This window comes from Rattus norvegicus, chromosome 6 (assembly GCF_021556685.1).
Source record: "Rattus norvegicus strain SHRSP/BbbUtx chromosome 6, alternate assembly SHRSP_T2T, whole genome shotgun sequence".
NCBI classification, from domain to species: Eukaryota; Metazoa; Chordata; class Mammalia; order Rodentia; family Muridae; genus Rattus; species Rattus norvegicus.
Genome location: NC_141539.1, coordinates 103638490 through 103665117, shown reverse-complemented (window position 1 = coordinate 103665117; position 26628 = coordinate 103638490). Strand labels below are relative to the sequence as shown.

Genomic DNA, 26628 nt, shown 5'->3' with positions numbered 1-26628 from the left:
GTTCCCTGTGATGTCAGGGCTTTCCAATGGAAGCCAGATATGTACAACTAGTTAGTATAAATAAATGCAAATAACAGGCATCTCTTTCCGTCTGTATTTTGCAGGAGGGAGGACTAAAACAAAATAGGCCAAGCCCATGCTAAAGATATGTTCATAACAAATATTATGTATGGGATACATAATAAGGATCATATTTGATTGTAGGTCAACATTAATCCAATCTTATAAAACTACTTCTATTTTGCTATTCGCTGGGCTCATTCATGTTTTTCTCCTAGAAATGCTAGAATACATGGCTCAAATGGAAAAAATTCTGAGCAGTCGGTCCAGTGGGTTCAAAATGAAGAAGAAAATAAATCATTTTCCCTGATGAACATCAAGAAATTATTTAAAATTTTAGTATGATCTGTTAATTATATAATCTGAGAAGTTATCTGGTTTGGGAAGATACAACTTAATTTTTGAAATATTGTTTGAAAACAAAAAAGCTTATTTATTTAGAAACTAAATTTCTTGTAAATTTAATTATCAATATATATTATTTAAAAATTGGCTGTTCTTGTTACTAATAGGGTCAAATCAATTCATAAGAAAAAAAACCCCAATTCCCCTTTTGCTTTTCTATTATTAATGCCATTACTTAACTTCATCTGGTTTCTTCCTTTTGTATGACATCTGAATTTAGTTAGCAGTTTTGGGACTGTTCAAAGATCATATAGCTGTACCATACTTTTCGTTTTATTTTTAACAGGCCAGAACAGCTTGACCTTTCCTGCACATGGCTTCAGCATTTTAGGCGGTGGGTTCTCCCATAACCTTAGTTTTCCTATAGGAAATATAAAGGTTTTTGTAGGGTTCAAAGGAAATAAAGAATATTTCACTCATTTTAAGCTTTAAAGAAGGAAATGATGTCAATAGTTTTAATGGCAGTAGACTCACTGGCGGTGTGACATACTAGATGACTATATACTTTTTCTATTAGTTTCCTCACTAGCTTAAAATGGAAGCAAGTTTTTACTGTTGACTCCTTCTGTCAAAGGGGAAAACAGAGCAAAACAAGTAAACCTTCCAACAAATGATACTGTCTTAAGATTTTCCATAGGCACTGGCCAGGACTTTTCGGAAGGGCCAAATCCACATGGCCACATGTAAGAATGGAGGCTCTCTATTCAGACCTTTAATAGTTTGCACTAGTTCTAGGTAATGCTTTTTTACTTTGATCAAGCTTTTGGTTCAAACTCACTTTATCCTTTAAGATTCAGATTAGACTACATCAGCTATGAAAAATATTTTCTAAATTCTTTAATCACAGATAATATTTTCTTCTTTAAATTGTTAATAATGCTAAGATACAATTTATGTACCAGCAATTACCAAATTCAGTAATTTAAAATATAGTTGATGATTTTTAATAAATTTATATGATTGTACTTTCTTTACCATAATCTAGACTTAGGTTTTCCTAAAGTCTTGAAGTATCTTCTGAATCTTTATCATAGGACTTAACATAGTTCCTCATGTTCAAATTATTGATAGTATAATCAAAGAGATTAAACTCTTGGAGGGCCAGGATCATGACTAATTTTTAAAAATATTTTCTATAATATTAAATACAGAGTTTCATATATAAAGTTCATAGTAATTATTGTTCTTCTCAAACTCAGCAGACCAGTATTTTATGTTTAAGCGTATGATCAATCATCGTCATATCTGAAATAGGTAAAACTATTGAAAAGATATTTTCACCTTTTTGGCCAGACAGAATTATTAGCTATGATATAAAAAAAGTAGATTCTGGATACCCTGCAAGGTGGTCTGAAGAATTTAGAAATCTCATTACTATTGAGGTTAATCAAATAATGACAAGTATCAACAGAACAATAAAAGATCTCTATATTGGGATGTCAGAGTAAGGTAGATTTCTTAGTTTCTAACAGAGTAGGATGTTCTAATATGTCAAATGTTCAAGTCACTAGAAGAACACAAATGATATTTCTGACATATTATGGTCATTTCACATTCTGATTATTAAACTCATGAGTAATATCTTTGAAAGTACAAACTTCTCTGAGGAGCATTTATTCATAAAATTAATCTTTAAGAGTAAAAGGAAATAAGTCTCATTTGCAAAATGACTTAGATTGTGTGCTTTCTTAGCTTATCCAGAAACAAAAGGAAAGTTTAGGTTGAAATAGCATTAAGTTAACAATTTTATATTAGAGTCTAAGTCCTGTTTCTTTCTCAGTTCTTACATAAACATGAAGTATTGATAAAAAATGTTTTTTCTCCATGGTTGTATTCACTGATTACTTTATTGGAATAAATCAGGACACACGGATTTGGCTTAATAAAGCCTAATGATTATTAGCATTTAACTAGATTTATGGAACTACAATATATATTCAACTGAAGAACACAAAGGGTTTTGGTTTATTTAGCACATGGGAGGCAGCAGAATAAAGAGAAACAGTAATTAAAGTTTAGTGATGTCCTTTTCCTAGCTCTTTGACATTGGATGTAATTTTTATCATATGGAGCTTTTCATTTCCTTATACACAAAATGAGGAAAATTAACGAGAGTAAAGAATCTAAATCTGAAAAGAAAATTTAAAAAGGCAGTAAAAATCGGTTACTCTGCTGGTACAGATTACAGTTATTGGCTGTATGTAGCTGGAATCTGAAGCATTTGAATGAAAAAGTCTAACAAGTCATGTCATGATGTAAGTGACAACAGAGTATGCTAGTTTTCGAATTAAAGCTCATAAAAAGGTTCAATGAAAGTTTGAGATTAGTTGTGTAAAGATTAACCTAGTTTACTACTGGATGACTTTACTAAATTTTTCTCTATAGATCTTAAGTTCTTTATCTATAAAATTAATTAAGATACTTCTGGGGGTTTTCAGTGAAGTCAATGTAATTCTTAAAGAACTCGAAAATAACTTAAGTGAGTAACCAAATAGTTATTGTTTCCTTCCATTCTGAGCTCAGGTAATAAACCATAAAATATCAATATAAATTCTTTACGTTGTGGTATCTCAAAATATCATTTATGGTATTACCAAGCCTGGCTCTACATTTTTTTTATTTACTGAATTTAAAAAGGCATTATTGTATCATATTTGCTTAAAATGTTTTACGATGTCCATTTATTGGGTCTTCTTTGCTATTTTAAATACTTTTTTTCTGCAATGAACTTCGTGTACTTTAACAAAAGCATTAAGAGAAATCAGTTAAGAAGGAAAGCAAAAAAAACCAATGCTAGAATAACTTTTAAACCTTTTATTTGTAGGAGTTTGTGGCTGTAAGAAACTTTTCCGATTTTCATTCTTTAAAGATTCTTCAAAAATATTTATGTGTATATGTATATTTACAGATGTGTATAGTCAATGTGTGCTGTGCACACGAGGTGTTGAATACCCTACAGTGCAATTACAGTTGGCTGTGAGCCATCAGAAGGAGGAGCTGCACACCACATCTAGAACCTCTTGATGAGCACCAAGTGCTCTTAACCTCTGAGCTAACTTTCCAGTCCCCATTCTTTATCAGATACTATATAAAAGGAATACTTAAAAAATGGATGTATACACACATACACACACACACACACACACACACACACGAACACACAATTAGTCACTGAACTAACCAGTTGCCCTTTTAACATTTCTAACAAGAAACTAAAAAGAAAACGGTTAACCTAAGAAGTTAACAACAACAAAAAAATCCAAAAAAACGAAAACCAAAATCACCCCTCAAAACTAAAAAAAAAAAAAAATCTACATTTTTTCCCTCCTAGTTTAGTTGATGAATTAAATGGTACACTCATATAACACTTATCACACTTAAATTATTCACAGGTGAACTTACACAAACACAAACGTGTACACACACACAAACACACATGGATAACTATGTCTTTGAAGTCTGTCATTTGTTAATACAGATGAAGAGTAGCAACAGTATCTATCTGCAATGTGTATGTAACCTACGGTGATGCAGGCCCAAGGATAAATTTTATATGTAAGATGTTTAGAAATACTTTTCAAGGGACCATTTGTAACTTCCCCAATATAGTAACAATTTTTATTGTCTAAATTCCCTTGAATGTACTTACATCCTAAGTTTGAATGAATTATTTTTCAATATCAAGTTCTAAATGAAGTTAGATGTGCTGCAGGCTATGCAGATGGCAAAGTGAATTATAATCACTACGGAAAGTAGAAACTTGTTTCCTTATAAATAACCGATGAGTTCTTTATCTTTTTATTAAAAATACTGTACTACTATAGCACATCTAGACAGAGGAACTTTAAGAAGAAAAGCTGAATAGGAGAAAGCACATGACTTAGGGAAATATGAACTTGATTAATGATGAATTCTTCCTTAAGTCAATGTACTTTTTCTTATTCAGTTGTCCTTCCTAGATATAGCTTGATTCTAACTAAGCTCAGTCACCTCAGTGACTTACAAAAATTGAAAATCTCCGACAGGTCTCTTCTTGCTATCAACATTTTTGATTAAGTGTTCTGAGAAACTGAACATTTAAATCTTGATGTCTGTGCGCACATGGGCCATAATCTACATAAAGAGGTCAGCAAAAATCCTCAGGTGCTGTTCTCTGTCCTCCATCTTGTCTGAGACAGGTCTTCTCTTGTGTGCTGCTGTATGTGCCAGGCTAGCTTGCTTGTCTGCATATGGAGATCTTTCTGTCCCTGCCTTCCATCTTGCTATAGGAGTTCTGAAATTAGACTCATGTGCTGTGCTTTCTGGCTTTATATAGTCTCTGGGGATCTGTTTTCAGATCCTCATGGTTATCCTGCAAGCATTTATCCATCTATTAATCTCTTGAGATTTATACTTACAATTTTAAGTTTGACCATAGTTTGAAAAAATAATACTACTTAATTATCTCATGTATGGCACCAAATGACAATTTTTGACTAGTAAGGATTTCCAAGTATTTATGGCATTGTACACTCTTATCAGGTTGATAACTATTTTGTAAAGTAACTTGTTTTCATTCTAGTTGTTAGAAGAAGGTATTACTCTTTGTCTGAGGCTACATGATAAATATAGTAAAAATAATTCAACCCCTTTGGCTTCAAATCTCAATTATCTGTACATTAGTAGTTGATCATTTCTTTAAATTAATAAGGGCAACCATTGCATTTCTAATCATACCATCTTGGATTTTCACTGCATTTTCTATTCTTAAAATAATTACTTTTAATTTTCTTGCAGCATGTGTGTGTACGCTCCTGCATGTGTGAGTGTGAGTGTGATAGGCACATGCATGTGGAGGTCAAAGGATACCTTATGAGCACTGGTTCTCCTTTTCCACCATGTAGGTTTTGAGGATTGAACTCAAGTCAGAAAGTACTTTAATCTACTAAGTTATCTTGCCAATCCTGCCTTTTTGTTCCTGGCTAGTTTTCTGAGAAATGAGAACTACAGAAAACAGGACTATGTTATGGAGGAATGACAAACAAAACAAAACAAAACAAAACAAAACAAAAACAAAACAAAAAAAAACCAAACAAACAAAACAACAACAACCAAAAAAACAAACACCTGAAAATCAGTTTAAGGAGTAGTACTATCAGGCCAAACTGGTTGGGTTTAAATTTTGGCTTAATCACTTATACAATTAACACCATGTAAGTCACAATCTCTAGGTTCTTCATATATAAAACGATTAAAGTAATATCTATTCATACTCATAGGATTCTTATGAAAAAAATGGTACAATATATGTAAAACCCTTACTTAGAAAAGTTGTTTCAGAGTGAATACCATGTGAGAGTCAGGGATAATTATTTTGTTACCTGTTACTATTCTTCTGACGCTATTCTGGATGTATAACTAGATTAATACTTTTGTGATTTTGACAGCTCTTGAAAAACCAAACAAGGTTAATTTAAATAAGCATTTGAACAAGAAATATTAAGAATTACTAATTTTAAGAAATGGATCTCAAGGACAGATATAATCAGTAAGCAAATGTCTCAGTTATTGAGCACTATGTATTTTCTGGTACCTCTGAAAGAAAGACATACATACTTTCATTAAATATTAATTTTAAGATACTCCGTTTCTGTTTAGATTTGATTTATTTATTTTTCACTTTCAAATGTTCTGTCATATAATTTATTCAACCACAAAATTAAACTAATATACCATTAAAGCACATGGCTAAATTGCTTACATTTTTAAAGCACTGGCTGCTAGTGTTAGTAGAAAAACTGGCTTTTATTCTTCAGAATGCTTAACTAGCATTTAACAGGTATATGGAAAACGTACAAGTATACAACGTCTATTCTGTATTGTACAGTAGTAATGACTTAGAAAACGTCTATGTTCCACTGTCAACTACAGCTAAAACACGAGCTTCCTGAAGTCTGGAATCAGAGCAGTGAGTGGTTCATTCTGCTTTGTTAATCAAAACGTCCAGGACTATACCAAGTAAACAATTAACAAATAGTTTTGTGTTGTTATTAAGTATCTTATTTACTTTATACATGAAATTTCCAGTTTCTCTGAATACTCAAGCTTTGGGTGTCTGGGCTAAATCAAACACAAATCAAATGAAAAAAACCTGTTGTTCAAACTGCACCTCTGCTGTATAGAGAAAACTGTCTAATATTAATTTTTCAAAATGTGATAAACTCATAATCCATAAACATAAAATGAATATGTACCTAAGATTTCGTCTAAAGTATTAATCTGAGAGCCAGTAAGATTTTTCACGCTGGTTCAAAAAAGAATTACACACATATGCATGTAATTGCACAATGGTGCAACACGCAGAGGTACCATCAGGAATTTTAGAACTAAATTTAAAGAGAGTTTAATTATAAAGCAAAATTCAATGCATTGCATATAGATAAAATTTACATTTCTGTAAGTTAGGATCTCTGTAGTAAGTGTTACTAACAGTGCAGTGTAACAGTTGAGAAAAAGAAAGAAGTACCACAGATGGTGCTCTAGGTAGGACTGACGTATTCTCAGTTGTCTGCTTTTGAACGCTTTCAATCTTATCTGATACTTTTAAGGCTTGGGAACACAGTTACTAGTGAGTTCTAGTTTGAGAAATTGTCTCTTTCTGTATATCATTCTTTTCTAAGAGAGTATGCAGTTTCTTATATAGTTATCTGAAATGGTCTACATTTTAATTTTTTGGCAATATTAAAACAGTTTATAATATTTGAAACTGGATTCAATTTATAAAAATCTTAAAATTTAAAATATAACTTTAAAGACTTAATATATAACACTACTTGTATGCATATGATGCTGAGGATTGAATTCTGGGACTTGTGTATGCTAAGTAGCCAGTCTACCACTGAACTACATTCCCTAGTCCCAAAACACACTTATTTTTTAAGTTTTAAAATTATTTCTTTTAATTTTGAGATCATAACAAAATTACATAATTTCCCCTTCATTTTCCACCCTCCAAGTCCTCCTATATACCTGTCCTTGTTTTTTCATCATGACTGTTTCTTTTATTATTTGTTGTTAAATATGTGTGTATATGTATGTATGTATGTATGTATGTATGTATGTATATATATATATATATATGTATGTACACACACACACACACACACAAACACACATACTTATTATTCTACAAGTACTACCTATCAGTCTGTATAGGGCTGACCATTTGGTATTGGAGAACCAACTGGTGAGTTCTTCCCAGGGAAATACTCTTTATTTCTCCCACTCTTATTATTCCTTTGTAGTTTTCTATTAAAGTTTTTAAAAGATTCATTTTGAATGATTAATACAAGCTTGTCAAGATCCAGTCAAGAGAAAGGCATAAGAAAATGAGAATAACATTTTTCTATGGGAAATAGAAATATAATGTTTGGCATATCCCAGACATTATACTTTTGGGGTAAGGCTTCATTTCAGACATTCAATGTTAGGAAAGGAAAAAAAAACACATAATCACAAGTAAGAAAAGGGACATTCTTTTTTCTATAGCATTATTAAATATGGGTTTATATATAGTTTGATTTGTTTCAGCATAATTCCATTCATTATCCTGCAAAAATTGGCATTTACTCCATCTGCACTGCTGATTCTACTCTCATGCTTATGAGAATTTGCAGTTAAAATTCATTTTTATGATAAGCAAAATTAGATTATTATAGATGTCAGTGAATGTACTCTTCACATGTGCTGTGGGTCCAAAGAAATATGCTTATGTGATCGGCCAAAGATCTAAACTATAATTTTTAAAGCATTAGTTCACATGTATAACATACATTCATTTATTGAACAATACTTTGCGGTTGGATTAAAACATGACTAAGACCAAAAAAGACCTTGTTGCATTGGAACTTGTATCCTAATAAAAGCAGACAAATATGAACTTTTTAGAAGGTATATAAATTAGATTAATTTTAGATAGTAGTATGTGTTACAAAGAATATAAAACTCAATAACGGTATAAGAAAGTGACCAGAAACAGGGTATACCTGTTACAGATAGAGTGTTTGTGATGGCTTGAATAAGAATGCCCCAATAGGTTCATAGATTCGAATGCTTGGTCACCTGGTAGTGGCCTAATTGGAGTAAGTGTGTTTCTGTGGGTGGCCTTTGGGGTTTTAGGAGCTCATTCCAGGCCCAAAGTCTCTCTCTTTCCCTGCTGCCCACCAGTCTAGAGGTAGAATTCTCAGGTTCTGTACAGCACCATGTCTTTCACCATTCGTCTTACCAGGTTGATAGTGGACTAAACCTCTAGAACTATAAGACAGCTGCGATTAAATGCTTTCCTTTAGAAGAGGTGTGATCATGGAGTCTCTTTATAGCAATAGACTACTTAGTAAGACAGTGGACAAAGACAACTTCTATGAGGAAGCATTAGTTCAGATATGAGGCAGTCAGATGAGTATCTGTGCAGTAGAACTTCCAAGGCAGAGAGAACTGCTATTGTCATGCAAAGATTAAGGAGTTTCTAGAGTTACCATCTCATGAAATTATTCTGAAAACTAGACAAGCTAATTGAGGGAAAACAATTGGTACTACATCCAACATTTTGTATAGGACACTATGCATTGCTTTGATGATAACCGGAATAAAGATCATGAGCTGAAATCTAGTATACCCACTACCGAAGTTGAGCACCAGAACTGTGTCTCTCAATTCATTCTAGCATAGACCTGTTTACATTCTAGCATAGACCTGTTTACATTCTAGCATAGACCTGTTTACATTCTAGCATAGACCTGTTTACATTCTAGCATAGACCTGTTTACATTCTAGCATAGACCTGTTTACATTCTAGCATAGACCTGTTTACATTCTAGCATAGACCTGTTTACATTCTAGCATAGACCTGTTTACATTCTAGCATAGACCTGTTTACATTCTAGCATAGACCTGTTTACATTCTAGCATAGACCTGTTTACATTCTAGCATAGACCTGTTTACATTCTAGCATAGACCTGTTTACATTCTAGCATAGACCTGTTTACATTCTAGCATAGACCTGTTTACAAACTCTTTCAAGCTAAATAAGATTTCAATTAGTTAGAAGAGCCAAAATTTGGTAACAGAAACAGACCCAAGTATTAAGATTTAATAGTTCCAGCAAAATGAGATTAAACATGTTTTTTTTTTTTGTAAACTATTTGTTATTTCAGAAAGATCAAAGAAGAAATCCTGTTCAGGTTGTAAGGGTTGAGGTGTAGGTCACGTGTACATCCTAGCATCCAGGAAATTCTGATTTCTACCCCAGTATCGAAGGATTGTAGATGATTAACATATGAATAGTTTACCATTATCTGTTCCTTACCATATATTTGAAAATTTCATTAAAAATAGGAATAGAAAAGGGATGGAGCTGCTGAAAAAACATTTTAATAGACTGTCACTATTAAGAGACCTTATACATTTTTAAAACTTAGACTTGGTACAATCTAAATATCTTTATATAGTCTTTATTTTAAGAAAAAAACATAATGCTAATGTTTTAACCTCATAGCTATAAAGACCTCTGTTAAATGGTAGCAAAAACTGAATACATAATATCAGATTATTTTAGTTTATCCATGTACTTTAAACTTTTGAAACAGATTTAAACTGATGTGCTGGTAAGGCTTTGAAAACTTAAGTTTAATTAACGATACTGAAATGACTAGAAGATTCTACTTCATCAATATTTTTTGTTAGCTTCATCAAAGACGGGAGGTACTGATTTCTCTACACTGGAGTTATATGGTTCAATTACTATAGTTACCTTTATTTTCTTTTAAATATTTCTGGTACAAATTAAGAAAAGCTTGGTACCTCAAAGTCTAGAAAAAAATCATAAGGAATATAAAAATTAACCTTCCAATTAGAACTATTTCCTTGCTTCCCATATTTTTAAAAATAAAATTAATGTGAAAGGACAAATAAAAATGTAAGATAGTTTTCCTCTCTACCTGGAAAAAAATTTGGTTTATTTTTGTGTAACAAAGGTGCACATATGAAATAAGATGACTGCTCACTAGAGCTCTAAAGGATGCTAAGCACTGACCATAAAACAATAGTCCTAATGTGTGAAACATTGAGGGGATGAAGATTAATAACTGCTTTGTAACTGTCGTGGGTATAGAATTTTATGTTTGACGTATTTTAATTGGATGATTTTTTTGTGAAATATGGTAATAACGGGACAAAAATCAGCCTTAATTTGATTCAGAGATGACTTAAGGCTAATCTGATAGATAGTGCACAAATAACTGACTCGGCATTTGCTTAAAGAACTACTTGCAGGTCTCACTAGCATCTCCTTCTTTGTTCTACTCTTCAGGATGAATATTTTCTTTGAGGGATGCCTAGTCTTCACAAACAAGAAGTACTAAGGACAAACTTGGAAGCATCTGATTTTAGATTAGCTCTGCTGCTTTTATTTTTTGAAAATTCCCTTTTTGTCAAACACTATACTCATAATCTGCAGCTCAATACTAAATTACAGGGGCTGGATTCCTATAGCAGTTTTCTTTTAGTTCATGTGTACATATAGGCATCTTCAGAGAGCCATGATTTAGTCCATGTTATGCTTCTCAGCAAGCTAGGTTTTTATGACGAGATAATCCTAAACGCAGAACACCATGGATAAATATCAAAAATTGTAATTTATTTTCTTATCCCGGGGAAGACTATGATAGAATGTGAAAAATTATTCATATTATTGAAAACAATGGCCATAAAATGTTCATATGACTTGATTTCATATTTCATACAAAGTTTTGTTGAATTTCAATGTGTAAATACAATTAAAGTCTTAAAATGCACCTGTCCTAGTAGTTACTGCTTCTGCTTTTTAACTATAAATGTGACTTGGAACAAGAGACGTATTCAAGCACTGAAGTAGCAAGAGGAGCAAAGGCTATAGCTAGTTTCCTTTCTTCAGTGTTTCCCCTCCCTAGCCATTCTGTTTTTCTCTTCACAACTATTCTCTACTATTTTTCATTCTTCTTTTCCTCTTGAAAAGAAGGTGCTGGCATGACACTGATGCCAGCACTCCCAGTGTCCTCTCTGTCCAAGTGTGTGTGTGTGTGTGTGTGTGTGTGTGTGTGTGTGTGTGTGTGTATTTGTCATCTCAAGAATAATTCAAATTTAGCATTTTATTTATTATAATTTCATTTAACTCTCAATACCGTAAATAAACTTTTTTTGCTTTCTCCAATGATTGTTACTGCAGTTTAAAAAATAGATTCATAAATGATACTCAAAAGAATGGATATGATTTCAATTTATTGACTCATAGTTACTTAATTTATATATACCACTGAAAAATAATGTGAGTCTGGATTATCAATTATCTAGGCTAAGAATTCAGTACAATGAAAAAAGCATATCCATGAATTATTCTATATATACATGTAACTCTAAGTTAGTTTTCAAAGTTAACATTTCAGACATCATAACACATTTTTTTATGTTTATTTCTCTTTAGTTTGTTCTGATGATAGATTACCATGCAGAAAGACCTCTTATCTTTCTAATAGTAATTATTAAAGTAAAAATAAAAGTGAATATCAAGTAGATTGCAGAAATCTTGAATAATGGGTGTAGCTCACTTAGAAAGAGCAAGCCGATACGCATTTAAGGTTGTTCCACACTGAGGTGATTGCTACAGCTACACAGGACAGTATTTGTTAGGTAACAGAAGGAGTGAAGAAAAGTCTCATTATGGTTAAAATGGACCCAAGAAGATTCAAAATAGGAACTTAGATTCAAGTGTGTTGACTTTACAAAACGACACTTGTCTTTTTGTCATTTTCAAAAACTATGTTTTCTATGCATATATGAATAATTCTAATCTATGACACACACTGGACTCTTCCCTCTTTTCTTTTTTGGGCTCTTATGGAACTCAAATGAATCAAATAATCATTAAGCAAAATTGAAGAAATAAAAGGTAAAAAGTTATGTTTTCAAGAGTAGTAACATGCTTTGCTTTTATTTCTTCTTTCTGAAGCAGTATATATTTGGAAAATTAATCAAATAAGCCTTATTAAGTACTTTAGAAAAGCTACTACCTTTAATAGAGAAACAATGCTCTAAAGAAGTATTGTGGTATTTTAAGAGTTCTATAATAGGCTGAAATCTTTAATCTGTATTCAGCAAATGCTTTTTTGGGGGGCTGAACAATATCTTGAAGAATTTTAAAACACACCCTTAAAACTACTATCTCTCTGATGGAGAATCCCATGGAAGATTATCCAGCTCTATTCTGCGAACCCATGGTCAGGATGTCCTAGCTAACTTATTTTAGTTTCTATTAAATTGTCTATTTGTGCAAACCTCATACTTTACCTATTTGCTTATTTTAGCTTCTGCCCAACTGCTTGCTTACATGAAGGTCACCCCCAAGCTGGTGACTGAGATGCCAGAATGTTGCTTTGCTTCAGAAACCTTATGTTCTGGATACCTGGGTCTACACCTAGATCCTTGAATACCAGAGTATTGTCCTTTCCAGATGGAATAAAGAGTTTCAATTGGCTCTAAAAAAAAACTAATTTATCAACAAAAGATGCCCAAATGGTGAATTTTTTCCTGCAGATATTAAAGCATATATATTTATTTTTAATTATATTAATTTTATTATATTTTAATTATATTAATTTTATTATATTTTATTTATATTTATATTTATTTTTAATTATATGTATCTGTGCATGTATGAGTATGAGTATGCTAGTGCAGGTGCTTAGAGGTCAGAGGTATTAGATGTCCTGGAACTGAAGTTACTGGTGCTTGTGAGTTGTCTAATATGGGTACTGGGAACCAAACTCAGATCCTCTGGAAGAGCAGCAAGCACTATTAACTACTGAGCCATCTCTCTACAGCAGAGTTTTCAGTTTTTCCTTTTTAATCTCTAACTCAAAATAGCTTTAATATTACATGAAAATGCAGCCTGTATACAATTATGATTTTTTAAAAAATGACAATAATCAAAAATTCATAAATAGTATTCAATATTTAGTTTTTACACCATTTTCTTACATATTTAATAGGACATTGAAGGAAACATAATTAATACTTCTGATTTATTGGTAAATTTATTGGTAAATGTTACAATCAATTTCAGGTTTAACATTCACTTATACCATCAAAATTAGTCTTTTAAGACCAAAATGTGTTTTTTGTTAGAGCTTTAAAAATAATACACAAAACACTGACACCTTGCCACATTAAGTACTTGGAATTAAATGGAACAGGAATACTTTAGAATCTAGGGTTTGCTAATCATCTCTTGTTTTACTTCCATGAATGTGGGGTGGAGCTTTGAATCTGAGTTCCAAACCAGATTAAGAAAGGTTTTCCAAAACAAGTGGGTATTTTGGATTGCCCTCCTAAAATCTCAGGAGTTAAGGAGAAAGCTCACAAGAAGGAAGACAGACTAAAGTTCTCCAGCTACTTATACCATCTGAAGATCAACATCACAGAGACCTCACGTAAAACAACTGTTTGAGGCTAGAGATATAGCAGTTAAGAGTACTGGTTGCTCTTCCAAAAGACCTGAGTTCAAGTCCCAGATCTCACATGGTACTTCACAACTGTCTGTAGCTCCAGTTCTACGGGATCAGACACTCTCACACTCGAACATACAGGAAGAACACCAGTGTACGTAAAATAAAAACAAATCATTAAAAAAAACAAAACAACCTTTACTTCATTGTGTAGTTCCTCTCCTCACCTTTCCAAAGTGTGGTCTTCTGGAAGAAACTCTTAAGTCTCCAACCCCAAGGTATTTAGTTTTAACCACATTAAAAAAGTTTATCATCCAAATTTTATATGGATTGTAGGAATATTATTTGATACTGTGTGAAACAATAGGAATAGCTGTTATCCCTTCAGAGAAGTTAACACAGTATCCCTAGGAAAGGCTGGGGTTGCAAGTCTAATGCTAGGATTCAAATGCAGCTCCAAGTTGAAATGTAGTTCCGCATGTATGCACGTCAGTGCTGGAGGCAGATGCGGTATCTCTCTCAGTCCTCTCACTGATTTCTCTAGGCTGGCTGGTAAACTAGCCATATGGCTACTCCTGTCTGAGCCTGCACTGTGACAATAGTCATGTCTGCAACAGAGCCTGGCTTTTCATAGGCTACAGATACAAACTCATGCTTGCCAGGCAAGCATTTTACTTACTAAGCTTTCACTCCAGCCCCAACTAAAACTTTTAAAATCAAGGATAATTTATTTTCAGAAAGTTTACTTAAAAACTATGAAAAAATTAATAACCACCGAAGCATGAAGAGCTTTATAATATGCTAAAAACCTAATTAAAATACGTTTTAAAATCCTGAAATAAAAATATGCCTTCTCTCACATGCCGAAATCCTCCATACAGTGTAAGCTTAGTCTGACCTTAGCTCACAGAAGAAATAGTCGATACAGAAAATTCCCAAAGGAAAAAAGATATGACTTTCAATAACAAATGCTACTAAGAGACCTTCTTAATTTTTTTTTCTGTCCTCTCAATTCTGTTAGAGAATTAAGCCCTAAATGCACTTATATTCATTTCATGAAATGATTAAAAGGTTTGTTTACAAACCTAGAGTGAACCATCTTTCCAGGTGTAAGAAAGCATCCACACAAATTACTTCTGTGTTGTATGGTTTAGATGAAAAACATTTATGATAAATGATAAATGATTAAACGTGAAATGTTTCCCATCTCAGACTCAAGTATTCAGCCATTTGGTCCCCAGCTGGGAAGTTGTGGAAACTTCCAAAGACCAAGCTTAACTGGCGGCAATGAATCCCACTGTGTCTTAAGATTTATAGGAAGTTTAGTTTCTGTTTTGTGATCAATCCAGACATTAGCTACCTATTGGTCCAGCTGTAGTCTGTCCCCACAGTCACACCTTCCCTATTAAGATACACTGTACCCCCTCAAATGGTCAGCTCACATGAATCCTTCTTTCATCAAGTTATTTTAGCCAGGAATTTTATCATAGCAGTGAGAAAAGCACTAATACACCTAAGTTAGAAGGAAATGCTGTGAAAGTTAGGAAAAATGTGATTAGTGAAAGGTAATCGTTTCACTTGCAGAAGTAAAATCTAGGTTACTCATTTTATTATACCCAAAATGCACACTTTGTCTGAAATAAACAAACAGAAGTATATTACCACATATCAAGAAGGTACTTTAGTGAATTCTAAAAATATTAGTAATAGTAAGCCCATGCTGTTTGTAAATCTATGGCTAAGAATCACAAGAAATGTGACCATGAGTTATTTAAAATTTAGCATATTTAAAATTCTATGATTTATAGAAGTTGTACAGATGTGCATTGGCATTACTCCCTTATAGAAAACACAGTGAGTTTAGTAAGAAAAGAAGAAATGAAGCAAAATGCTGACCTGTGTTTAAAAGGAGGTATTACACAACACAGTGATGGGCATTCCACTGAGGAGTAAAAAGATTCTATGTCAATTTTTCAATTATTATAAAGGGCAAATTAAAAAGAGGAAGTAGAAATTTATATATTAGTCAACCTTCCTTTTGTTAAACTGATTGCCAGCCAGTGGATGTTTGTATAAGGACAGATCAGTTCTACAGAGATTCCCTTCACAGAATATACAAGGTCAATAAAGGTTTATGGTTAAAAATATGCAATCGATCATATAGCACTATTTCAGGCTCCCCCCCCCAAATTGAGCATGCTACCTATCCAGATTGGCATATGCTATAAGGAATTGAAAATGAATGTAAATCTTAGGACATTTGACACTAACAGATAATAGTGAGACTTTGAGACTATTTTAACTCATGATACAGACATCGTGTGTTTATTAAGTGCTTATTGCATGCTGGATGAAGAAAGGGAGCAAACCAACGAAGTCAATGACTTTACTTAATCAAGTTTTATAACTTGTTAGTGTGTAATACTAGTACAAATAAGTTAGGAAATAAGCCACATTCATTTAAAGTCTATTTACTGAGTAGCTATTTTCCTTAAATAATATAAAATTTAAAAATAGGTATAATGTGAAGGATTTGCCCTTGATCTCAAGCAGTCCAGAATACAGTAAATAAAGTCCACTGAACATATACTGAATATGCTGTGATAAAATTTTAAGAAATTATAATTTAGCTGGGTAATATAAGTTGTCATCAGTTGGTTGAAAATTCAAGTACAATTGATAGATGTTAGTAGCCCTAGCAACTGGGAATTTATTTTTAATTTATTTTTTATTTTATGTGGATTGGTGTTTTGCCTGCATGTGTCTGTGTAAGGATGTCAGATTCTCTGGAACTGGAGTTACAGACAATTGTGAGCTGCCACGTGGATGCTGAAAATTGAACCTGGGTCCTCTGGAAGAGCAGCTGTGCTCTTTATCAACCACTGAGCCATCTCTCCAGCCCCCCCCAAACTGGGAAATTTTAAGTGTGGTTGAAGATAAGTTCAGTCTATGAGCAGGAAGTGATTAAAGAGATGTGGATCAGGTGAGCACGGTAATTCTAGAGGTCATCGATTCTACTGAATGTATTGAAAACATGGAATGGTATAGTTACATCAACGTTTAATATGTTAAGGAAAGTGAGGATGAATTATCTGTAGAAGAGACAACGATAAGAAGGGAATTAACCTGGAGACTATTCCTACTTAGACAAGAAATCCAAATATATCACTGAAGGTAGTTCTAAAGAGGTACAGGTTCTGGATCTTTTTAAAAATGGCAAAATCTGTTGGGTTTTGATTAGTCATATAGGATGAAAGATACCTCTCAAGTTTCCACTCTGAATTATTGTGTAGTGTCACATATGGTTACAGTGGACACATGTGAAGAGAGTTTAAGAGACTATCAACAGGTACAAGATAGAGAAGAAACTGTAGAAGAAAAAGTAGTATAGGGTAAGACTATAAGTACAAGTGATATTCCCTTGAGTGGATGGCAAAAAGAAGCTGTTAGGTGAAGCTTTCTAGAAGCTGAATCTCAGTTATAATGTGGAGGAAGGAATGCCTAGCAAGCGAGTATTACAAACTATACAAAAAGCCAAGAAGGAAGAAACAGGCATAAGAAGGTTCATTTTTATTGGGAAGAGTAACAGAGTAAATAGTTGATTGTATTGGTTTGCCTAGGGCAGACAAGATTCTTCTAAGACATCCAGTATGGAAACTGATAGTCCAATATCCTGTCCAAATGGAGAAGAGTTGGTACAAGAAAATATGAGAAAAATAAACTAGGCAAAGCATTGGATTGAAAAGAGCAACAGAGACATTTATTTCTAATAGTATCAATCTCCATGATAGGCTAAAAATAGCTTCAATCTTCCTTAGAAGTTTCCAGTTTCTAGACTTACTAACATCTGCAAATTATATCTTCCTTTTTCTCCAATACCAAATTTTATTACCTAACTATATTATAGACCCTTAAAATCCTGCCCATAAGAAGAGAAGAGGATGCTGCAGAATTATCTGGAGGATGACAGGTATGCGTTGTAGCTTTTTTGGTCAAATAATTGAGGGAAACTGTAGGAGCTACAGAAGATTAGCTGTGATGAGAAAGCAGGGCATACCAAAGGGAAAAAAAAGCAAATTATATGCTTTGATAGCCCAAGCCTACTATGATTAAAGCTTAAGCATCTATTTTAGGGAAGAAAAAGAAAATGCTTACTTAATACTTATTAGGTCTCAGGTACTACAGTAGAATTTACATGAAATAAAATTCTCTCTGAAGCACAGGTAAAAATCTTCCTATGTCAGAAAAGGTGATATAGTTGTTGATGTACGTCTTATTTCTCAAATACCTTTTAGTGCCTCTTATATGATATGCTGAGTATAATACTTGTCTCACCAGAGTCATGAATTGAAAGTAAACCCAGTTACAAATTACTGTTCGCATTTGAAGTGAGAATTAAAAGGAGGTAATTCAATAAAATGATAGCATTTATAACACAGTAGATGTCAAAGGTGAAAAGTAAGGAAGAGTAAAAGGTACTTGGAAGATTTCTTTGTCAGAGAATATTAAAAACATGACTTCTGATAGAAAAAAGTGCTTTAGAAAGTAGAGTTTGACATCATAAAAGTGTAATTGAATGGCAGCTGGAAATGTAATTGTAAATGTTGGTGGCTCACAACACTTTGTTGCATAGTATAATGCACAAGATTCACTGAGCTGTAAGTAGCCTTGCCTCTAATTTAATACTGTTTTAATAAATTCTATCATTGAAACCTGAATTTGCATTGTTGCTAAATTGGATAAACTCTTAAGTATTTTATGAACTCTATTAATTCCTGATTTTCTACAAGAAGATATATTTTCCCCTTCCTGTCAGATAAAAATAGTTTGTCTATTTATTAGTTTTAAGACATTAGGTATAAAACTCTCTAAGTATTCATGCATTCATATTTTCTTACCTTACATTTAGATTTCTTATGACCATTTTTATTGATCACCTCTCGTATTTTAAATGATCATAGTACACGAGAGAGTACACAAGTAAACATTCAGCAGTGTTAACTAAAACAGTACATTTAAACATTCTTCTTAGAGGATTTGAAAATACACTACTAAGTACATGATAGAAATAGTTATCAACTTGTTTGAACACCTATTAAACAAGTCTTTTCAACTTTTTCAAGAATGGTTTAGACTTAACAAAAGTTATGCATTTCCTCATTATATTTATTCATTACTTAAAGTACATAATTTCTTATTTTGATGGAACAATTCATAAATATTAATTTACATTCAAATATTCATAAAGGAGGTCTTTAAGTCTTTATGTTCAGAATAATAGGAAAAAACCACAATGATTTAGCTATCTGATTGTCAATTCTTTACTTTTTAAGCTGTTGAAAGACTAGATATTTCCTCCCTTCAATTTGATAACACAATGATAATGTTTAAAGCCAAAGGACTTTTACTCACTTTATGCATATTTTAAGAATATGAATTAAAATGATAAAAAATTAAAAGTGAGGAAAGACAGAAGAAACTTTTACAGCACTATTGAAACAGTTCTCAAAAGATACTTTTTAATAGATTTCTTCACAGTATCTCCAGTTTTGTTACTACTGGATAAAAATGGCATAAAATAATACATATTGGAATCACAGAGCAGAACACCACAGACAACCACACTAAAACACATGGGCAAATAAAAATCAGTGATGAGTTTTCTTCTAAAATACTTTATTATCTGTGTGTGTGTGTGTGTGTGTGTGTGTGTGCCATCCTCATGTACATAGGGGGTGTACACTTGGCAGTAAAAGGATGATTTTTGAGTCCCCTATCCCTTTGGATCTTTCAAATCAAACTCAGTTCATAAGGCTTGAATTGCAAGGTTTTTTGTTTGTTTGTTTTTGTTTTTTGTTTTTTTGTTTTTTTCAAATACTGCCATCTTGCCAGACCCAATTAAAAATACTTTCTATGTGAAATTCTTATGGAGTAGAAAAATTGTAGGTTGGCACTATGCAGTATATGATCTTACATTATGGCTATAGTTAACTTTACCTTAGAGACAGTTTTTGGTTCTGTGGTGTTTGGTTCTTTAAAATTTTTCTACAGGAAATGCTATAGTATTTAAAGTAAAGCTGTCCTTTACACCTTTTACTAGAATTAACTATTTGGATGTAAGCTAACTGAAACTTGTTTGAAATGTTACTCAAAGTTTGTTTGCATCATGTCTTAGAAGTCAAAGGACAACTGTCACCTCAGGATTTAAGTAGCTGGAGATTATTAGTAATGAAAAGACAATAGATTTCAGTCTGTCTTCTCAACAAGAAAAAAATAACCGAGCTTCAAAGTTTCCAACAAAAGCAGTCAATTCTACTATGGACAAATCTGGGACAAATCTGAGAGCTTTAAAGGGTTGAATTTGGACTATAAAAGTAAAATAAGTTGAATGTTTATGTTTTTTATTTTTGAGATATTGTGTGTTATTGTGATACAATCATACTATATTTCTACTATATTTTACTATTTTTGAGACAGGTCATTACTATGTAGTGCAGGTTGTTTTAGAACTTAGTAGGTAGACTAGGCTGTCCTTGAACTCACAAAGATACGCCTGCCTCTGCCTCCTGTATGCTGGTATTTAAGGTGAGAGGCAGCACACATTTCTTAAATAGATCAGAATGAACACCATTTCTACCAGGAGATAGTGGTTTTAGTTTTTGTTTGAAATAAGGAAATCCCAAAGCAATATTTTAAAAAATGTGGAGAGAAAGAGAGGAGAGAGAGGAGAGAGGAGGGAGGGATGGAGGGAGGGAGGGCCTGTCTACATAGCCTGGTGTGGGCACTTAGGATCAGATTTGGGTCCTGTGAAAGAGCAGCAACTGCTCTTAACTGCTTTTAACTGTTGATGCGTCTCTCCAGCTCTGAAGCAATCTTTAAACAAATAAAACAAACAGCAGAAGCAATGCTTAAAATTTTGAGTATCAGTTAGAAATTTGGAAATGAGTTCTTCCTTTTTGGGCATATATTTGGCTTATTTACTTTAAACAAAAGAGCCATGGAGTCAATTTGTTAGAGAGGCTTCAGCCACATGAGGTTATAGATTATCCTACTCTTGTACAACTCAGGGATAGGTTCATTTGAGCAACATTTACTATTTTAATTGTGTGAATGGCCTAGAAGATAGTGATACACAACTGGTAAAGTCAACATGTCATTTTCTTCAAAAATAGAGGTAAAGTGCACATGATCTCATTGTAGAGGAAGATCTGGCTACTCATGTAGTTCTGCCATAAAGTAAACACTACAGTTTCCAGTAGTCCTAAAAGAGGCTTCCGTTTAAAAATGATACATGAGAGAGTCTTCCTAGACCATCTCCTGTTGTCAGACAGGACTCCAGTGGAGGGATGGGGACAACACCAATCCACCTATGAAACTTTTGACCCAAAATTGCTCCTGTATAAAAGAAATGTAGAGACAAAAGTGGACTTAAGGAATGGATGACCAGTGACCAGCCCAACTAGGTCAAGAATTGTACAAGATTCTTGGGAATCTATCCCATTTGAGGGCACCAATCCCTGACACTATTACTGATGCTACATTGTGCTTACAGACAGGAGCCTAGCATGGACACTCTGAGAGGTTCTACCAGCAGCTGACTGAGACAGAAGCAGGTACTCACAGCCAACCATTAGACAGAGGTCTGGGACCCCTATGGAAAAGTTAGGGGAAAGACTGAAGAAACTGAGGGAGGCAGTCCATAGGAAGACCAACTATGTCAACTAACCTGAACTCCTGAGAACTCCCAGAAACTGAGCAAAGAGCATACAAGGGCTGGTCCAAGGTCCCCAGCAATTATGTAACAGAGGGCTGCCTTGTCTGGTCTCAGTGGGAAAGGAGGAGCCTACAGGGTGAGGGAATGCCTGGAGGTGGGGGGAGGGGGAGGGGGATGATGGGGGGACAGGGACTCTCAGAGGTGAAGGAGAAAGGGGATGGGAGAAGAATTCTGGAAGGGGGGATGGGAAAGGGGGCAACATTTGGGATGTAAATAAATAAGATAATAAAAAGATGATGAAAAAGTCTAATTAAGGTTTATAAATAACTACCAGTTTTAAAGAAAACAATATAGAACATAATTTCTGTGCAAGTGATTACCATGAATATTAAATTTATATTTGTTCTTATTTTAATGGTTTGCATATAAACAAGAGACAGAAGGATGACAGAGAAGACTAGAGAAAATCACAAAGGACAAGTGAGAAACACACTTTGTGACAACTAAGGAGAGCCCATATGTCACAATGAAAGAAAAACAAACCCACATGGAGTCTAAGTTGCTATAAGAACTGAATGTCATGGAGCAAATGCCACTGCATACAAAGTCCCCAATGTCAGTTCTACATTCAAATCAGAGGGCCCTGCTGCACACATGGTGTCACAGAGAACATTATACCCTGATGGATGCTGTAGGCTGTAATTGGAGATGATGCCAATGGTAGCCTTCTTATACACTCTCATGAGAAATGGAGAATTGCCTAGATGAGGTGGCAGAAAGAAATGTGTTATATATTTGTTACACAGGGAGTCATATGCCTGTGGTATTAAAGAAAAGGCCTATAGAAATGTAATGATAGGATGAACTTTCAAAAAGTTCTTGTTGGTATCATAGTCAATTTATCTTTTATTAATCATTTCCACGATAATTTTTCAAGAAGAAAGTAATTTTTCATCTTCATGGAAATAACCAAGATCCCCAATAAGAACATCGTTTCCAAGATAACTGTTGGTCTAAATCTTCCATACATATTGATGTGAATGTCTACTTATGACAAATATTTATACAACCCGATTAAAACTGCCTCAGCTTATGTGAAACCTCACTTATGATGACAGGGGCACATACACATGGCTAGAATATGCTTATAGTAAAGCTGTTACCATTAGGTCCCAAGCATTATTTGCTCACTAGAACAAAATGACAAAGAAAAGGTCAAAAGAAAGAATACAGATGGCTTTGTATAGTCTGTTGTACAGATCTGTATATCTTTCCTATTAGAAGTTCCAAGTTTTGCATTATTTTTATGGCACTTTTCTTAAGTTCTTCATGTTCTCTTTGTTGTATTCTAGTATGTTTTTAATATAAACAATTTTGTGAAGAAATGCTTTCTTTGCTGACAAAAAGTTCTTTTTGCAAAGTCAGGTATAAGAGAAAAAAGTCATTGATAGCTTTAAGTTAGAAAATAAAAATTAAACAGGACGACTGTACTTTACTAATCCAATAAATCCAACATTGCTAGGATATGAATTTAGTTAAATTATATCTTTTGAAACATTCTAAAATTTGAAACCTAAAGAGGCTATTTTGTTTTTCTGCACAAACGAACTTAATACTGGTCTACAAATAGTATAAAAATGTTATGCTGCAAAAAACACAGTATTTTCAAATCATGAGTAATTTCTTTCTTTAGAGTTATATACTTTTTCTTAACATCTGCTCCAGCTTGGTCCTGCTTTGGAAGGCAGATATGCCTTTATACAATCAAAGCATGTTAAGAATATTTGGACACACACTTTATAAAAATGCAAAAATTCAGTATGCTGTTGTTTAGCACAACAGGAAAGGGAAATGAAACCTCAAGAAGAGAAGAACATAGGTCTAATAATTTTAATATGTATATTATTAAAGAACATGATTCTCCTAACTAATACAATCTATGTGAAAAGAATTTGAAGAAAGAACAAGCACCAAGGAAACCTAAGTAACTGATTCCCTACATTCCCCTGGGTTTCTCTGTGAGACCCTTAATGTCCTGGAACTCATTCTGTAGTCTAGGTTGGCATTGAAGTTAAAAAATCCACCTGCTTCTTCCTCCTGAGTCCTGGAATTAAAGCTTTATGCCACCACTGCCTGGATAAGTAATCTGATTTTCCAAGAAGGAACACATCTTTCATTTTACACAAATGTAAGTGAAATAGTTAGCTTTTCCTCAGTTTTTCCACCTTTAACAGTCAATTCTGGATGCTTTTGGAAGTGTTTGGATAATGGGAAGGGATCTTTACTAATTTAATTCAAATCTTCAGTACCAGTAATAGACACATATATGTTCAAAGTAGAATCTTCTTTAAACAATATAACCTCAAAAGTAAATTATCTGGCTTGGAGAAACTATTGAAGAATAAGGTAGCAGTAAAAATCAAGTTGGTTATTGGGGTTTTGGCTATTTCAGTGTGATACAAAGACTATTGGAAGTCAAGTTATTCTGACAACAGTGTAGTATAGAAATTTCTCCCTAACACTGGTGACTTTCTCCTCTGATACCCTCTTCCCTTTCAGCCAAGGGCAAAGTGCAAGGCAAAATAAATTAAGGCAAAAAAAAAAAAACCAAAAAACAAAAAAAACCAACCCCCCCCAAAAAAACAAAAAAACAAAAAACAGGTGAGTGCGAGGAGCATGTTATTGACCATGTAAAAAGACACGTGCAAAATGTACCTCAGATACACTATAGGTAGATGAGCACGAGGGAAGCCGAGCCTGGTTTTGCAGTGGAGAAAAGAAAACACTGTTAAAGAGGAAATGACAGAATAGTGAGGGTCTCAGAAGGTTTACATGGCTTTATTACCAACAAATTTGCCATATAAATAACAGAACAGCCTCACAAGGGGACATACTCAAGACTCAAGTTGTTTGAAGAAGAAACTCATAATCAAAAAACCCAAAGAAACCTCAAAATCCAGCTCCCTAATTTGGTAAAAAATACAATTATAGAGATGATTCATCTACTCAGACAGGTTAGGGTATGAACTTGTTGAGAAGAGGCTCATTTAAGGGTGAACGCAAAGACCAAACATGTTTTTCTGTGGTGTCACAATGACCTCCATTGGCTGTGTATCTACTGTACATCTTTATACCACTCTGTAAAGTCTCCAGGAAAGTCGGTTTAAGCAATCTGATACACTTTCTTCTTACTCATTTTTAGTATTAATAAACAATTCCCTTCTTTCTTTAATTCTTTTTTTTTTTCCGGAGCTGAGGACCAAACCCCAGGGCCTTACACTTGCTAGGCAAGCGCTCTACCACTGAGCTAAATCCTCAACCCTCCCTTTCTTAATATATATTTTAATCCCATAGAATTTAAGTTTTCTCCACCATAACTTTTAGTAAGTGTTTAGTGTGTGTCTCCTTTCCTCCATCCCCTTGTATTTTGGATGGAGTTGGGCTATTTGGTTCAGGCTTTACTAGAACTTACTATGTAGTCCATGTCCATGTTAGGATGTCAGGTGTTTGCCACCTCAATGACGTTTAAAAAATAGCTATTTTATACCTAAAGGCATGTTTAACCTTCATGATTTCCCTGGTCAAGCCCTGTTCCTGGCTGTCATTGAGCTCAGGTGATTCTCCTGCTTCAGGCTCCTGAGTTGTTAGCACCACAGTACTATCACAGCAGGTTGACTCTTACAACTTTGAACTAGTAATGCTCTGCCTTCCACTCAACATTTTGGTTGTGATGCCAACATGTTAAATTTTGTGGCTTCTTCCTATATTAATTTTCATTGTGCCACAGAAGCTGAAACAGTTACTGATGCAGTTTTTAGACATAAAGTTCTGTATGTATTTTCAGAATACAAAGTTAACTGTATGGAATTGAAAAGGATGTTGAAGCAGATAAATCAGAAGCAACCTTATCAGATTAGCTGGTTAATATATTCTTAACACATATAACAGCAGAAAACAGTAGATGCCCATGAAGTATTTATTGAATTAAGGAAAATATGAACTCTTTCCCACCTTTCACTAAAAGCAAAGTGGTTTCCTAAGCCTTTTAAATTTATTGTCTTACAGATTTGATATAAAATTATCATTGTCACCTTATGCTTTGAGGTAGTTTCTAAAATGTTTGACTTTGTCCATTAAAAAAATGAAACATCTTTTCAACTTTGTGCATTAAATTTTCTTTAGAAAAATGATAGTTCTAAGAAAATCTTGTCTTGCATGCTTGTTCTGTTTAAAATAGTTTGAGAATTTTGTCTTGTTTCTATCCAATTCCTAGTTGACATAAGAACTAATTTATTAAGCAGAGTTATCATTTGCATCTTAGTTTTGATTTAAGTCAATCAATTCCATGTTGTGCATCACACACCTTATAGATATTATACTTCTACTTCAAATGTTTAGGTATATTATCAAAAGAAAGTTTTATCTTTTGATTTGAAGCATAGGATAAATTTAGTACAAATGAAATCTAAGTATTAAGTATTTTCACATCAAGAGAATTTTAATACTGTGAAAATTAGTAAAGTTAGCCCATTTTGAATAGTATTCTTAAGACTGAATTATTGTTACCATTATTAAAAAAGTGGTCATATTCATGACAGATCATTTACAAGAGTCGGATTTTATATAATTACTCTAAACAAGTGGTAAACAAACCCAAGATATTGACTATTAAATGTTAGCTTATCAAACAGAAGAAACAGGGAGCTCAAACAATGTTTTATTGATGAGGACTGACACAGATATGTGCCTAAAGAAAGTAATTCTGGGTAAACAAATTGTCCAAGTAATAAAGTCTGCTGATTGTTTGCTCATGTAAGGAGTAATGCTCCATCATTAATGTCCTCCTGGTCAATATTAGCTAATAGGTCTAAATGCAGACTCATTTTATATTCCTCAATCTATTTATTAAAAGTATAATGTGTTGCCTGATCATA

General features: G+C 33.4%; 1 protein-coding gene across 28 annotated transcripts in view; it reads right to left on the bottom strand.

The window, feature by feature from the left end:
- The window catches only part of Gphn (gephyrin), a 532330-nt gene that overhangs the window by 185409 nt on the left and 320293 nt on the right, over positions 1-26628 (bottom strand). For 9 of the 28 annotated variants that reach the window (XM_087554593.1, XM_087554597.1, XM_087554601.1 and 6 more), the window contains one exon: positions 24410-24451. The exons of the other annotated variants lie outside the window; for them this stretch is intronic. In XM_087554593.1, the coding sequence (XP_087410719.1) occupies positions 24410-24451 (42 nt within the window). The remainder of the gene's footprint in view (positions 1-24409; positions 24452-26628) is intronic. 28 annotated transcript variants of the gene reach the window in all.